Source organism: Acanthopagrus latus, chromosome 4 (assembly GCF_904848185.1).
Source record: "Acanthopagrus latus isolate v.2019 chromosome 4, fAcaLat1.1, whole genome shotgun sequence".
NCBI classification, from domain to species: Eukaryota; Metazoa; Chordata; class Actinopteri; order Spariformes; family Sparidae; genus Acanthopagrus; species Acanthopagrus latus.
The window spans coordinates 32,283,959-32,299,219 of NC_051042.1; the positions used below are offsets into that span (position 1 = coordinate 32,283,959).

General features: G+C 42.5%; 2 protein-coding genes across 6 annotated transcripts in view; both read right to left on the bottom strand.

Annotated features, from left to right (window-relative positions):
- The window catches only part of LOC119017994 (thrombospondin type-1 domain-containing protein 4-like), a 47,944-nt gene extending 45,203 nt beyond the window's left edge, over window positions 1-2,741 (bottom strand). The window contains exons 1-2 of one of the 3 annotated variants that reach the window (XM_037095264.1): window positions 1,117-2,741; window positions 219-273 (exon numbers count right to left, since the gene is read on the bottom strand). In XM_037095264.1, coding sequence (XP_036951159.1) covers window positions 219-247 — 29 coding nt within the window. In that variant the 5' untranslated portion in view covers window positions 248-273; window positions 1,117-2,741. Of the gene's footprint in view, window positions 1-218 lie in introns of all 3 variants that reach the window. The other 2 variants (XM_037095263.1, XM_037095265.1) reach the window with 2 other exon arrangements.
- Window positions 2,742-7,624: 4,883 nt separating this feature from the next.
- The window catches only part of LOC119017995 (leucine-rich repeat-containing protein 49), a 35,463-nt gene continuing 27,826 nt past the window's right edge, over window positions 7,625-15,261 (bottom strand). For all 3 annotated transcript variants that reach the window (XM_037095270.1, XM_037095271.1, XM_037095272.1), the window contains exons 15-19: window positions 13,556-13,790; window positions 13,140-13,325; window positions 12,481-12,590; window positions 9,701-9,854; window positions 7,625-8,455 (exon numbers count right to left, since the gene is read on the bottom strand). In XM_037095270.1, the coding sequence (XP_036951165.1) occupies window positions 8,240-8,455; window positions 9,701-9,854; window positions 12,481-12,590; window positions 13,140-13,325; window positions 13,556-13,790 (901 nt within the window). In that variant the 3' untranslated portion in view covers window positions 7,625-8,239. The remainder of the gene's footprint in view (window positions 8,456-9,700; window positions 9,855-12,480; window positions 12,591-13,139; window positions 13,326-13,555; window positions 13,791-15,261) is intronic.

Consider the following 15,261-nt stretch of genomic DNA (forward strand, 5'->3'; position numbering starts at 1 on the left):
ATAATGACTGAATTTGCATTTTTGGGGTGAACTCAATAGGCGACGACTAATCGATTAGTTGACTGATCGTGGCAGCTCCAAATTAGGACCATAACCAAGATAATCTCTCTAATTCGACAGATTGTTGAACAATCAGAGAATTAAATTAAATGAAATAATTTACATGGAAAACAGAAAGACAGAAACTTTTAAAGAAACACATCATCCAGGGACATTACCTGAACATCCAGACGCAGGCTCCCCACATAGCTGCTGGATTCTTTAAGTCGGACACTTAAGTGAAAGTAGAGAAGTTGACATTAGCATACACCTGAGTGCTGCTGACATTTCCAACACAAATGCTGTTGTCCAGAGGCACTGAAGTGTCAAAACCCAGCGATACTCTGTCTGATCACCGTCCATCTACAGAACAGAGTCCTCTCTCAGGCTGCAAGCTAAAGACACACATCATCACTGATTACTTTCTTGATAGATCATTAATTGTTTTGGCATATATAATGTCTTGTGTGTCCCAAGCTGATGTTTTGTTTTGCCTCCACTTGATATACATTCAGTTTTCTGTCATAGAAAAATGAAGGAACCAGGAAATATTCACATTTAAGAAGCTGGAATCAGAAATGTTTGCCTTTTTCTTCCCCTTAGAAATTTGGTCAAACTGATCAATTATCAATATAGTTGGTGATTAGCTTGATAGCTGACAAACAGTTGATTGATCACTCAAAATATAAATGATATGACTTTACTGTCAGCTGTGTGTGCCTCTACATCCCTCAGGACACACTGACTCAGGGGAACAAATAAAAAATGAATGACTCCAGCTCCACACTTGACCACATGAGTTGACCTCTCTGACCTCTGGCTCCTAATGAAGGAGCCCCCCTGCTGACTAAACTGTCATTAGACAGCAGGTCTGAGGTCCAGTCAGGGGGGACGTTCACCCCAGACCTTCTAACTCAGACCTGCTTCTGCACCTTGTCTAAATTAAGCTCATTGGATCAGACAGGATGAGCTGAGTCCTGCGCACCAGGAGGAAAACACACGATGGAAATGAATATCATTATTATTATTATTATTATTATTACGACTTAATAATCAATCTATATCATGCTGACTTACCTGGAGGTCGCTGCTGGTGACGTATCTGCTACCTCACTGAACTTTCTGACCTGTGTATCCAGCTACTGTGCGGCGTTCACTGACTCTTCTCCAGGCGCAGGTATCCTCATGGTCGAAACATGAATCCAGGTAGAAACTGCAGAGTTTCCCTCCACAGACTTTGTGTTAATCCATTCGAGTCGGTAAATCCTTCACCCCCCTCTGCTGGCCGCCCCGCCAGAGTTGTGAATCAGATCCAGGCGCAGCAGAAACTCCGCACACCGGCCCTCATGGTGACTCCGGCGGTTCTACTTTTACGCACAAAGACAAGAGAATGACAGAAAGCTGGAAAAGAGACGAGGCGGGTAGAAAACGACCTCTGCGGCGCCCCCTGCTGCAACACACACTATCTCTCTCTTCTGTGTGTGTGTGTGTGTGTGTGTGTGTCGTGGTGATATAAAGGTGTGTGTCTCCTCCTTTTCCCTCTCGGTGAGAGCGCGCAGTGAGGAAGACCGAGAGAGAGAGAGAGAGAGAGAGAGAGAGAGAGAGAGAGAGCGTCTCTCTGCCACTGAACTGTCCACACTGCAGCCACAGGCAGTGAATGATCTCATGTACCAACAGAAGTGAAGCCAAAGCTCGAAGCTGCAGCACCTGGTACCTCCCGAGACATCAGCCGAGTTCACCCACTATCTGCTCTGTAAAAGGTTTAAAGGATAAATTCAACCAAACAGGAAAATTCAGTCGTCATCTGCTCACTCTCAGGCTGACTGATGGAAAGTCAGGTGGAGTTTTGTAGCCCATAAAACATTTTCTGGAGCTTCTCAGTAAAAACATGGTTGCAGCTTCCTCCTCAACATTGAAGTAGATGGGGACTTGTTTTAATATGTAAGAATACAACCATGTAGCTCCTCTTCCGAGTCTCTGGAAGCCCTGAGATCCCAAATTTATTTGAACGGATGATATTTACACCCTCGACATGCAGTCAAATCCTGCACCAACACCAGAAGATGTGCATGCAGCTGTGTAAAGGTTTAAGCATTAAATAAGGTCTTTTCCACAATTAGATTTGAGATCTGAGTTACTTGAATTGTGCCGGACAAGCTGTATGGAACATTTTACTGTGTTTTAGTCGTTTGTTTACATTCTGGCCTCATACATTCTACATTCCTTGAAGCTCCAGAAAATGTTTTTTATGGAGCATGAAACTTGCTGCTGAACTCGCAATCAATATCAGGTGAGAAGATAATAACTGCATTTTCATTTTTGGGTGAACTGCTCCTTTAATAGAAGGCAGTGAAGAGGAAAGTAACGATATTTTGTCTTTTATTAGCAATAAGCAATAAGGGTTGGGGTTAGCAATAAGTTTACATGCTATTACTTCTGATCAGGCGGAATCTGGGTACAAAACAAAAAAGGTAACTGAACTGTAAAGTTACAGAACACAGTAACACAGTTACAATTTCAAAATAAAGAAGAACTAAACTGATCTGTAACCACCACAAATATGTATTCTTACAGGATACTCACTCAGAATAAAAGTCATCTTGTTGGTATTTCATCAGTCTTTAGCTGTATATGTTTGGTACTGAGGTAATCCAAAAGTTACAGAGAGTAATAAAGTTACATTAATTGAATACTGGCCCAACCCTCCCCACCCTGCTTCTGATGAGTCACACTCTCAAACACGGTTCATAAGAAACATAAAACATAAACTCTATAGTGTATTCAAATAAAGAAAGAAATATATGCTTTATCCAAATCTCAAAATAAATATGTTCCCTCTTACTCCTCCTGTTGTATCTGGTCATGCCGACAATCAAGCAGAAAACAAAAGACACTTTTAGTTGATGCTTCTATGAGTTTCTGATCGATACTTTGCTTTAGTGACATTGACAGAAAAAAAATTAAAATCCTTGAAACATGCCGGTGGAGAGATATCCAACCTTTTCCCTGCGTTCAGCTCAGAACAGCTGGATTGTTTTCTCACAGATATGGAAACTACCAGCGAGATGTTGGGGACTTCACAGTGATCCACAGACGACTGCAGGGAATCACCCCGATCAATCTTTCTTTAAGAGGAAGCACGTCAGCTAAACTCAGCCACAACTTACTGTTCGAAAACAAAAACATAAATCAGATAAGCCAAAAGACTTTTCATCTAATAGAAAACAGTTCAAACAGAAGCCTCTTTATTTAGAAGCGACGTCCTGACGTTTCTGCACACACTCACACAGCCGGCAGCGGTGGAGTGGAGTTAAAAATGTCTCCGGGACAAAAAATCACTGACATTCACTTGCTCATTTATTCATAAACTAAAAAAAAAAAAAGCCGTCGACAGAACAAAACAGAGCTATTCATGGTCCAGTGGTTTAAACCACACTATGTGACACACAGTACGCAGCTCATTACAGCCATTGTCTGTACACACACTGGCCTGGCAGTGACTTCAGCGTGCAGACAAACATTTACATCTGAAAGCTATAATATTACAATGCGTCTACAAATGTACAAATACTGACACGCTGCACCAACAAGTCCCACCACTCATCCTCTCTATCAGCAGGGGAGTGAAGATGGTGCTGATGTTGACCCCACTGACATCCTCACTGCTGCACACATATCGACGCCGCTCAGGAATTTGTCTTTAACCCCACGATGTGTCCAAACCCTTCACGGTGCAAAACAAGCCTCTAATTGAAGTGCTGTTAATGAGCTAGTGTTCCAGAGGACCCACTGAAGCCTCTCTGGATTTCCAGAGGGGAGACACTGCTGACGTGCACTAGAAAAAATATATATATATATTTATCAACGCTTGAGCGGAAGAAATTGTGCACAATCCAAAAAATGTTGATCCAAGTTCACATTTAAAATGTTTTGTTTGTTGCTCCTCGGTGTTACCAGATAAAACACCTCCAAACAAACTGAGACGACGGCTTCAGGCTAGTTATTTTCTGCAGTGCGGGGCTCACAATAAACAATGCACTCGGTTCATTCCAGGAGAATCTAATAGTTGGTCCTGTGAGGTGGAACGAATTGGCAGCCTCGTCTCCAGACTATACAAGTGTATCAGAGCGTCTCCCGGGCACATCAACACTGCAGCCTCCCAACCAGCACTTAGGTTTATTGCTTGTCATTCACCCAAAACACAAATTGTGGAGATAACATTGCCTGAATGTAGCCTTTTGTTGAGTCCATATTACTTCAATGATGCTGCTGTGGCTTCACCCACTCTGTTTAGTATTACTGTAACCTCGTCTATGAGGACGGAATTACTATGACAACAGTTCAACAGGCAAAACTATAAAACTTACAGCTGGAGGAAACAAGTTCAGGCATGATCTCAAAAAGTACTCAAGGAAATGTAGGAAAGATCCACAAGGCAGAGTACTGAGAGGAAGACGGCCCGACACTTTATATGAACATTTGTGTTGTTATGTGCATCCTTCAAGTTCTTCTGAGCTGATGCTGAGGCCGACCATGATGAAAAAAAACACATTTTAATGACAGTGATAACTCTGATTAATTAAAAAAACCCACTGCAAAATAAAAAAAAAAACATAGTTACATATATGTTTTACATGTTTATTTGGAGGTAAGTGGAGTCTGATAGGCAACAACTGACTTACATGTCCCAGTTGTGTAGAAAATAAATATTATGACTAGAAAAATAAATCAAAATAATAATACCAGGACTTAAACGTGCAGTATCTGCGTGAAAATGGCTTCATTTTAGAAACTAGTGTCAACAGAGTCTTGACTAAAGGGTAACTCCACCAAGTCTCCACAATGAAGTGTGTTTACAGGTGCTGGGGACTGCTGCTTCACATGTGAAGAAGGAAGTATGAAGTGTTTTGTGGCTCCAGAAAAAGATGCTTTTAAATTCCCTGGAAGTGTGAGTGGAAAATCTTTGGTTCGTCAAACTGATTTAGATTATTTGTTAAAACTGTCCACAATGAGTCCAACAGTGTTATAGGAGTGTGATGATTGATTAGTGGGCTGCTTCTCAAAACCCGTCTGCCTACATTGCCCCCTGAGTGACATCACCTGAGGCAATGCATCAGATTACATGCAGCTTCCTCTGCAGCCACAAACTGCTTTTTCACTACCAAAGACCACGGCGTTGTTTAGCATAAAGGTAGTTTTGTTTAAATTGACAGGAGACTTGATAAGGATAGGGAGGAGAGGGGGCTGAATAAGGTTGTAGAGTGTCTGAACCTTCTAGGAACCAGGAAGGGAGAGTCTTCTTGCTGTGAAGCGACGATGTCAAACACCAAGCTGCCACGTGATCCTTTCAGAGAGGACAGAGGAGAAGAAAAGGGCCTGTGGAGAGAGTTTAGAGAACTTGGGATGAACTGAAGAGAAATGGTCAGACTCACCTACAAATGTCTGCACAGGTGATTGAATTGGAAAGACACAGGTGGCAAATTATATAGGGAGAGAGAGTGGTGTGATCTAGTTTAACTTGAACTTTTTTCCCCCACATACAGCAGCAGCACTCTCACAGTATAAACACACTTTAAGTTACACTTTGATGCAACAGATGACAGAAAAGGAGGAGCTACTTACAGCCAGCAATATCTCAGAAAACAAAAAAACTCCAACAGGTAAAAGACAGCATCAAACCATCACCATGGACAAAGAAATCGGGCAGATAAATGGATGGAGACACCTGATAACGCCACTGTAATTCTTAAAAACCAACTCTTGCAGCACAGATATCACTTAAACATAGCCTGCAGTGGTTTCTCATGCACTGCCTTCACTCTCTTCCAAAAATAAAAGCTGAAGACGAATGCCAACATGAGACTCTGTCAAGAATAAAATACTATTTTTAATTAGAGCAACAGATTGAAGTGGGTTATTACTCACGCAAACATATGGACTTTGTTAATGTGCTGAGACCTATAAAGTGTGTGGGCCTCAGGAATAACTGCACTATCATGTCTTCTCAGTCGCTTTCCAGCTGCGATACATTGTTCTTCTCTGTCTGTCTGTGCGTCTGCATGCTGTCACCAGTCGTGGAGCTGCTGTCAGTCCTGTGGGACTTGACTTCTCTCACAACAATGACAGCAGCAGTCCCATAAAATGACTGAGCGTGTCAGCACAAAGTAATGTTGTTTATCAGAGCTGCTCAAAATAAACTTGCAGGAGTTTTTGATAGCAGATGTTCGCGTGGAGTCGATTCTCGTCAAAGCACGGCATTTATCTGTCATGTCCGTATGGGATCCTGAGGGAACAGGTGGCTGAGAGGCAAAAGCAATATGCAGTGATATGTGTAGTGTTTAAATATGTAAAGGTGTTTGGTTTTGTCTCCTAGTGCATATTCATCCGATTTACTGGAAGACAGGTAGATAAAGTGGCGGTAGAAACATAAGTACCCAGAGGATTAAACAGGCAATATGTAAGATTTTAAGCTGAAAACGTAAAAATAACAGGTTTTGCATTATGAGAAATATCTACTGAATTTAGCATGCTAACAAGCTAGCCTCAGCCTGTCTAAGTCCAAAGCTCTTCTGCTAGCAGTGTAAACACAAACACTCCCCTAGTTCCAAGCTCCCGGTCCAAAGGGCTAGCTACACGGCTAAGTTAGCTATCCAGCTAGGGGCAGTTACAGTTAGCAGCAGTTAGTAAGAACCTGAAGTTTAAGTCTGGCTATCTTTAAGTCCCAATTTTTACATTAGCTTCATCTGAGAAGTTACAGCAATTTATTAGAATATTATTCAATGTGTTTTTCAGTGAAAAACAGGTGTAATCCTATATTTCATTTAATGACCACGTAGATAAGTCCAAAAGGAGAATAAATAGACAAGATATTAACACAAAACAGAGGGCATTAACGCAAATGCTTTGCTACAATCATTGCCTGCGAGCCCAGAGGCAAGAAACTAGGATGCTGGGTTTCCTTGACCAACCAATGCTGCAGAAAGTGATGGCATCATCATGTTCAAGAGTGTGATACTGAAAAGCTGAAAAACTCCACTTAACATGAGATCTTGAGACATATAGACAAGACTTGTTGTTTAAAATGTCCCAAACATTTTAGAACAAAACCTGGTTTTGTTTTTGTCTTCGTAGAGCCAAATACCTGTGATAAGGCAATGATCTTCAGCTGAGTGGACGACATTGGACAGCAGCACCTGTCAACTGTTTGGTGTGTGTGTGTGTGTGTGTGTGTGCAGGTGTTTAACACATCACCTACATGCTGGGGTTGAATATTCTTTGTGGGATGGTTTAAGTGAACAGGTGGTGAGAAACTGGTGAAGCGCCTTCAGGGACATTCCAGCCTGAGTTTACACCAACCTGAGGACCCTTCATGACTTCTGGACTTCTCAGCACACATACACAGCCTCTGTCTGATGGGAGATGGATGGTTTGAGGCGTAAACTGACTCAGAGAGCACTAACGAACCTTAAAGGTGGACTTTAAAGGAACAGGCAAACACGTGCACCTAACAAATCAGTTGATTTGACATGACTTCTTCCCTCCTGTGGACAGATCAAAAACAATCATGCAAACCATGTAGACAAACTGAGTGTTAGTACAGAATATTTTAATACTAAGTACAATACAGAAAATCAGTGGTAAACAAAGAAAAGTCCTTTGTGCCCTTCTTTTCATGTCAGGCAGGAGAAAGTGAGGGATGCATGAAACAAGATTTAAGACACAGAAAAATCATTCGAGTCTCGACAAAAGAGACAGCGGACACTTTCAGCTGATGACAGTAATGGTGAGGAGGGGTCATTCAGAAGGCTTTTAAAGTGCACAGGATGCTCCGTAGGGACCATAATGCACCAAGTCAATAAGTCCCCTTAACTTCCTTCAAGTATGTTACAGCTCCGAGCACTGAAGAATCAATCTGTGTGTTTGTCAGTGAAAATCTACATTCAATCAAGATGCTTTTGTCACGATCATCTTTAAAACAATCTACATCCCAGCTTAAGAAAGAGCTTCCCACACACTGGGGGAAAACACCCTTCAGTTTCCAAAGACTTTAATAACTGGTAGTCAGTGATAGGTCACTAAGTGATGATGTGTTAGGATTGGGGTTAGAGGAGTTTGAGATGGAACCCTGGAGGCGCCCGGGCAAGCTGTGTCCACGTGTTTGTGTTTGTGTGTGTCTCCAAGAGTGAACCTTTGGTCCTCTTCACTTAGTCTCAGTGAGCTTTGCAAGGCTGGCTTGGCGGAAGGCTGCTCGGTCCCTCATCTCCAACACACAGTCCCTCACCATCTCTGCAAACATGGAGGGCCAGAGCTTGTGCAGAGCCTCGCCCTTCAGATTGGTGTCCGACGCCCTCTGGACCAACTCCTGGAGGTACTGCTCTATCATGGCAGCGCGCTCCGATGACTCCACAGTGCCCTCCTGTGAGAGAAACAAGAGAACAAAGTACATTAAGGTGAGGTGTAGTAGCAGGTAATGTACGAAGTGGAAAAAAGTAAAGCTTCCAAGCTTGGCACTATGATTGACAACAATTTGAACCAATGAGATTCTGGATATAAGGAGCACAATCATTAGATGCATCATAATTAACCATTAAGCTATCACAGCGCACATTTAATATAGCTGTTGAAGCACAGTATTGATTGTTGTGTCAGTACTGTTGAAAATGATTGACACAGGAATAAATACGTGATATCTGAACACTCAAAATATACTTTCAAGATGACGATATTTTTTAGGAAATCCTTTCCAATGGGTCTTTGAGAGATGTGAAATAATTTAAGTCATAAAACGCAAATAAGGATAATGATTTAATGTCCTGGCTTCATGCTCATCTTGTCAGCGGTTTCAACCCTGAAGTGCTTATGAAATGTGATGTAATGGTAGGACCCTTATCTATACGCCACAGAAGCTGTATCAGGCTGCCGCTACATAGACAATACTTCCTAGTACAGGGAAATCGTAAGTCATTGGCTGTCAAAGCTGAAATAATCCATTTATTGGATTGAACTGAATTTGTACTTTGATGTATTTCAGTACCAGATAAAAAATGTACATCTGGTGGAAGAAGATTATCAAAGTGAGAGAGGTGATCTGAACAGGAGGAAGAAAAGCAGCAGCAAAGTAATGTTGAATATGGAACTGACATGTATGATCTGCGCGAACAGATCAGCAGCAGGGGATCATGTGAGTCACTGTCTTTATTTTTTAACAACCACTATTGCCAGTAAAAATCTATCTGACATTATTTATTTCTTCTGGATTTTATAGTCACAGGAGACCAAATGAAACCCACTGTTACCTTCAACAGATGTCTGATATCTCTGAGTGTGAACGCTGTTTAAAACATGTGGGATAAGATAAGTGCACTACTCAAAAATAATATACAAAGTAAATATAAAACATGTCTGGTTGTTTTTAGACATTTTAATGTCAAAATGTTTCAGATAACATCTTTAAACTGACAGGGGTAAAGACTGATGTATAGTGGGGAACAGGTGTGTCACTTGACAAATCTGCAAAGCCGGGTTGGCTTTCGGTTGACAAATGTGGGTTAAAGTTGGACTCAGACTAACTTTTAAGTCACTTTCGAGAGATGAGGTGGTGTCTGACGCCATTTGGCAACTGTTTCAAAACAAGAAACTGTAAAAGAAACCCCGAACTGACCTCAGGGCTGTCTGCACTGCAGTCTCTACTCGGATAGTTGAACAGCGCTCTGCTCAGACCTTCTCCTAGTAGCTTCCCATTGTCTCGCAGCTCCTCCGGACTCAGCCCTGCTCGCCGGCCACGCCCGTCCAACAGGAACTGCAGCTGGCGCTTTCTTCAAGGTGAACAGAGACAAGAGGTAGTTAGCCTCTTAGTGCAGAGACACATAGACACCTGGGGGGGAACACTGGCAGAAAGTAAGTGACACCAAGGTAACACAAGTTTCTGCTTTTGTCCATCAAATAACAATATTCACGCGCACACGGGAGCTACGAGCCGCTGCGTCTGTGCGCGCCGCCATGTTAAAAAACACTGTGAAGCAACTGAGTGTTTTAATTTCATTCTAATCACTCAGCAGCATCATGTGGATAAGCAGTAGAAGTATTTAAAAGAGAAACTACATCAAATGTTGCTCTCTGTCAGTATGAAAACTCTTGTGATACACTGCTGCACCGACATGTTCCACAGACCAGAGGCAAACATTCCATATGGGATATGATAGTTCATAAAGTCTGTGTGCATATGTTTGTACGTACGTGTGTGTGTGTGTGTGTGTGTGTGTGTGTGTGTGTGTGTGTGTGTGTGCGTGTGTCCAATGCTTTAGTGCGTAAGTCTCATATCACGCTGAGTAACGAGGTAAGACAAGCTGAAGGAAGGTAGACTTCACTGCCAGTATCAGAAATATCAAGTTGTGCATCCATCAAACGAAGTGTAATAAAGTGTAACCGTCCCTTGAGAGAACAGCAGATACGATCAGGTCAAAAAAACCCACCCAGATGGTTCTTGTGCACAGAACACCCAGAGTGTGATGGGAACTTTGGAACACTAAATCAGAGTTCTCGAGGGCACACAAGCTCTTTCATCACGTCACTGAGCAGCTTTCGTAAGGATGGACTGGTGCGCTTTCTCCAATGTTGTATCCAGGTTGTAACTGTTCGATCCACGATCAGAACCAAATAATTTAGTAAATAATTTTGTCCAGTGCGGCTTACAGTTATTCATACATACATTCATACACTGATGGTGGTGGCTGCCATGCAGGGTGCCAACCTGCAAATCAGGAGCAGTTTGAGGTTCAGTATATTGTCACTGACATGACACTGACATGCAGACCAGGGGGATCAAACTAGCGACCTTCCAATAACAACACTGGCTCTAACCTGCAGCCACAGTTGCCTGAATTTACTGTTCACTTATTACTTTAACACTTAGTTCCCTTATTCACTTGCGTTTCTTTAGGTTAGGTTCAGAAAAACATGGTTTGGGTCCAAATAGCCCCTTACAGAACATTTAACGTGACTTACAAAGAATAACTTCTCCTCTGCGTGTATTTTTCCAGAGCTGCAAAGCTACAACTCACAAAAAAGTGATCGGTCAGTTTATGGCCCTGGAGCAACTTTAAATATGATGTTCCAGGCACACCTCCAACAGGATGATATCAGATAGTGCATACTTTAGTCGCTGACTGCGCTTTAGAGACACAGAGCCGATGAAATCTGTTTGAAGCTCTTGTGCAATATTGTTTCATTTTGTAAGATGCAAGATGCAACAAGAGCCTTGAGCATTAAAAGCAGGGGTATTCAGTTACACATTAAAACAGTTCCCACTTGATGTCTTCCCCTCAGTGATGAAATGACAACCTTGATGACCATAACATGGAAGATATAAACTATTAATGTATGTGCCTTCAGACATCACAATGATTTCCAATTTCCCTTTTTCCGCAGAATTTTTCTCCATAAAATACATTTTAAATGAAAATATAATCTTCAGCGGGAAGGTTTTGACAGGTAAGAAGTCAAATCCAACAGCATTCAGTGGATTTACTTCAGGGGTAATGATTGTGCATGTAGATAACAGTGATTAAGATTTCAATACTGATCCAAAAATAATCTTCGCCCCTTGGGCTGTTGTGTCAGCTATCTGTAACTGTGTGTGATTCAAGGTGAGTTGCAGCCAAGAGTCAGTTGTCCTAAAGTTAACTAGTTCATCTCCAACGTCATTCTGAAAGTGCAATTGAGGACACTGATGTAGCGCCAATTCTTTATGCTCACAAACTGCCATACTGCTCAACAGTGTGTGTGTGTGTGAATTTTGTTCATAATTCTACACCACCAGAACTACACTACTGTCAACTTTCGTCCATTTCTCACTGAGTGACTCTTTTATTTTTCCTAATTACGTCAATCATGATGGAAGTTATTCTGAGGTCAACGTGGAACACAAAGTCATTCAGATGATGTGACCTGGCGATTTTCCGACCATTAGAGGATTAGTTACATGAGGAAACATTAAAAAAAAATTCTTGTGCGTGACAAATTGAGCAGAATTTTGCTTGCGAGGATGTTTTTCATTAACCAAGAGTGACAGACCTCAAGAACTTTTGGCTGGGGAGAGAGAGGAATGTTTGTGTCCAAGTGCCAAGTACCCACCCTTACCCTGAGACACATAGTCTAATTCCTCTGGCTCCTCGGTGCCAGGCTCTGTCTCGCTGTCTCACACAAATGCGAACACACACACACAAATGTATACACACTAAACTCTACACACAGGCATGCACATGCATGCACAGTAGCCTACACCGCTACAAGCTGTAAGCTGTAACTCACACATATACGGATTTAAGACCCAACACATTCTTGACATATCTAAATGAACAACATTAACAGTCCAGCACACACCTGTCATTAAAGTGTACTTAATATTATGTTGTGGTGAAGCGCCTGAGATCAAGTTCTCACCTGGACTCCTCGAGCAAAAGGAGGAGGCGGCAGCGTGGAGTTTCGGTGGCTGCTATATGACCCAGTGTCCCGAACACCCGCTCAGCAGCGATCACATCATTCATGGTCACCTGAGGTTGACACGCAAATGAGGACTGACACATAGAGCAAAAAGTGCTTGAATGGTTGGCTACTTCATGCGTGTCTATGACATGTGACATGGAATTATTTGAAACAAGAGGAAATGTTGAGAATAAACAAAAATGAATCAGAATGAGATGAAAATTCACAGTAAAGGACAGGTTTCTGCTTTTTTGATGAGTTTGATGATAAGAGTCAGACATTTTGAACAAGATATAACCTGTTAATTAGTCATCCTTCGAGGTGCTGGGCAGAGCTAGACTAGCTGTTTCCCCCTGTTTTTAGTGCTTGTGCAATTCTAAGCTAACCTGTTGCTAGATGTAGCCTAATATTTAACGGAAGGGCAAAAAAGTCATACTATTCCTTTAACCTTAAAATATGTGAATTTATATTATTCTGTATTCTTAAATGACAAATTCTTTCTTGTACAAAAATAAAAATATACATTGAATTCCTTTAAAATATGGGTAGAATTTGGAAAGTCTCCATGAATCGTACAAAGGTGGCTGGACAGCAATAAAAAGCGAGCCGGTCCTCACCTCCTGGCCGTTGATCCTCTGCAGGTTGAAGTGGTGGAGGCGGTAGATGACGAAGGAGCGCCACAGAGCCAGACTGACCACTGGATTGCCCTCCGGGTGGATGGTCAGCTGGTCCAGACGCCTCACCTGAGCCAGGGCCGCCAGCTGGGGCAGACGGCTGATGTTGGTTTCCAAGAAGATCATGTGCTGCAGAAAAAAGAACAGGTGGGTTCAGGGGAGTGAGGAAATGGGTCGATGGATAAAGGCAAAAGTCGGTGACAAACAGGGAAAATTTGTTAGTGAGAGCTCAGGTATCCACCAGCCAACCGCCACATCTGAAGGAAAAAATCAAAATGTACATTCTTCTTTTTTCCTCCTGAGGAATTTATGTTAACATGATCTCATATCTCATTATGGTACATGGCTAGTTCCCTCACCGATAGATTGGGGAACTTGACCCTTATTCGCGGCAGTGTTGGTACAATGGCATCAAAGTTGATGTAGCGGAAGGTTATTACAGTGACAGCACCAGCAGTCTGAACTCCCCAGCCCCTCTCCAGGGCCTCCAGGGCTCCGAGTCCGAACAAACGCAGGGTGTCTCCATCCAGCTCCGCCAGGTGACTGTCAGAGAGGGACAAGCTCTGAACACTGCCGCTCCCTGCCTCCACAAGCCTGCAAAGTATTCACACACACACACAAAAACAATCTTTGTAAATCAGTCTTGATGTGCTGAATGGACAGAATTTGTTGCCTTGTGAAACTTCAATATCTTAGGACCTCAAGTCCTTTGCTTTGGGGGCCTTATGCCAAAAGAAGAAAACAATGCTACAGAACAGGCAGTGGTCTAGTCAATGTCCTGTTTGTCTTGCCTAATTGCTTTTCTACGCTGCTATACCACAGTTGAAGTGCCCTGCTCTGATAAGAGAGTCGTGAGAGTTGAGAATCTGGGCAAGTCTCAAGGAGACATAATCTCCCTGCCCGAGCCCATGTGCTCGGCCCTCTGGATCTGCTGACACTCGGGGGACTTCTCAGCATAGCAGGGCATCAGATGGCTACTGGCTGCACACTACTCAACACTGATCATTTTGGCTTCAGCCCGCCAACAGACTAATCACCCCTATTCATATTTCACACCCTCCCAATCTCGCTGCTACAGAAAGCCACAGTGGTTAGAAGACTAATCCTTTGATTATGGAACGCAAATCCAAGATTCTTGTTGGGACCGATCGTTAGAACGCGTCTGTTTGAGAAGTGGAGTGAGAGACAGAAAGAGTAAGAGTCAGGGTCAGAAAAAGGAGACGTGAAAGGACAGTAGACATAGTGTAGACAGAGAGGTACATACATAGAGAGACAAAATGAGCTGCAGTGTAACTAAAGCTCCCTTGAAAAGACCACCTTTGTTGCAGGATGAGTAAGACTGATTCCCCAGAGGTGACTCCTCTCTGCACAGGAGAGAAGGAGAAGTTTCTTTTCCTTACTGAGAGTAACCAAACAGGGGATCAAAGATTTGGACGATTAGACAAACAATTAAACTGGATTATTAAAGGCCAACTTCAAAATTAGATGTGTGCTACAGTGGACTGGAGCAATGTCCAAATAAACAAGGTCATCCAAGGAAAGGAAAAGCAATAGGGACCGGGTGAGGATAGGCGCAACTGAGAAAGTTAGAACAGTTTATTTTGTATCACTTAGTCTTTTCCATATTCCCATGCAACATATCAATCCCATTCACAGTAATTGACTCCTTCTCACTCTGAGTTACTTCTCCATAAAAATTCAAGCCAGCAATGCAGTCTAGCACCCAGCTAGTACTCAAGACACACAATTTAGCTTCCAGGTTATAGTATATATATTTAATGCTTGATTCTTATCAGACCATTATGACTCTGACTCTATTAAATTAAGTTTCAGCTTCTCAATAAAACCTTAAAATATTCCACATCTTTCACACATTTTAAAATCATAGTGGAACACTCCACTCCACCCTCAATATATGTATAAGCTGCTGGGGAAGGAACGTGACCCGACACTGACATCAGGTTCTGGGTGGGTGATACTCTGGCCTCAAGTCACTTTAACTGATTAATTCCAGCGTAAAGCAAAGGTGAACGGTCAGGTGCCTCAGGAGACGGCAAAGTGCAAG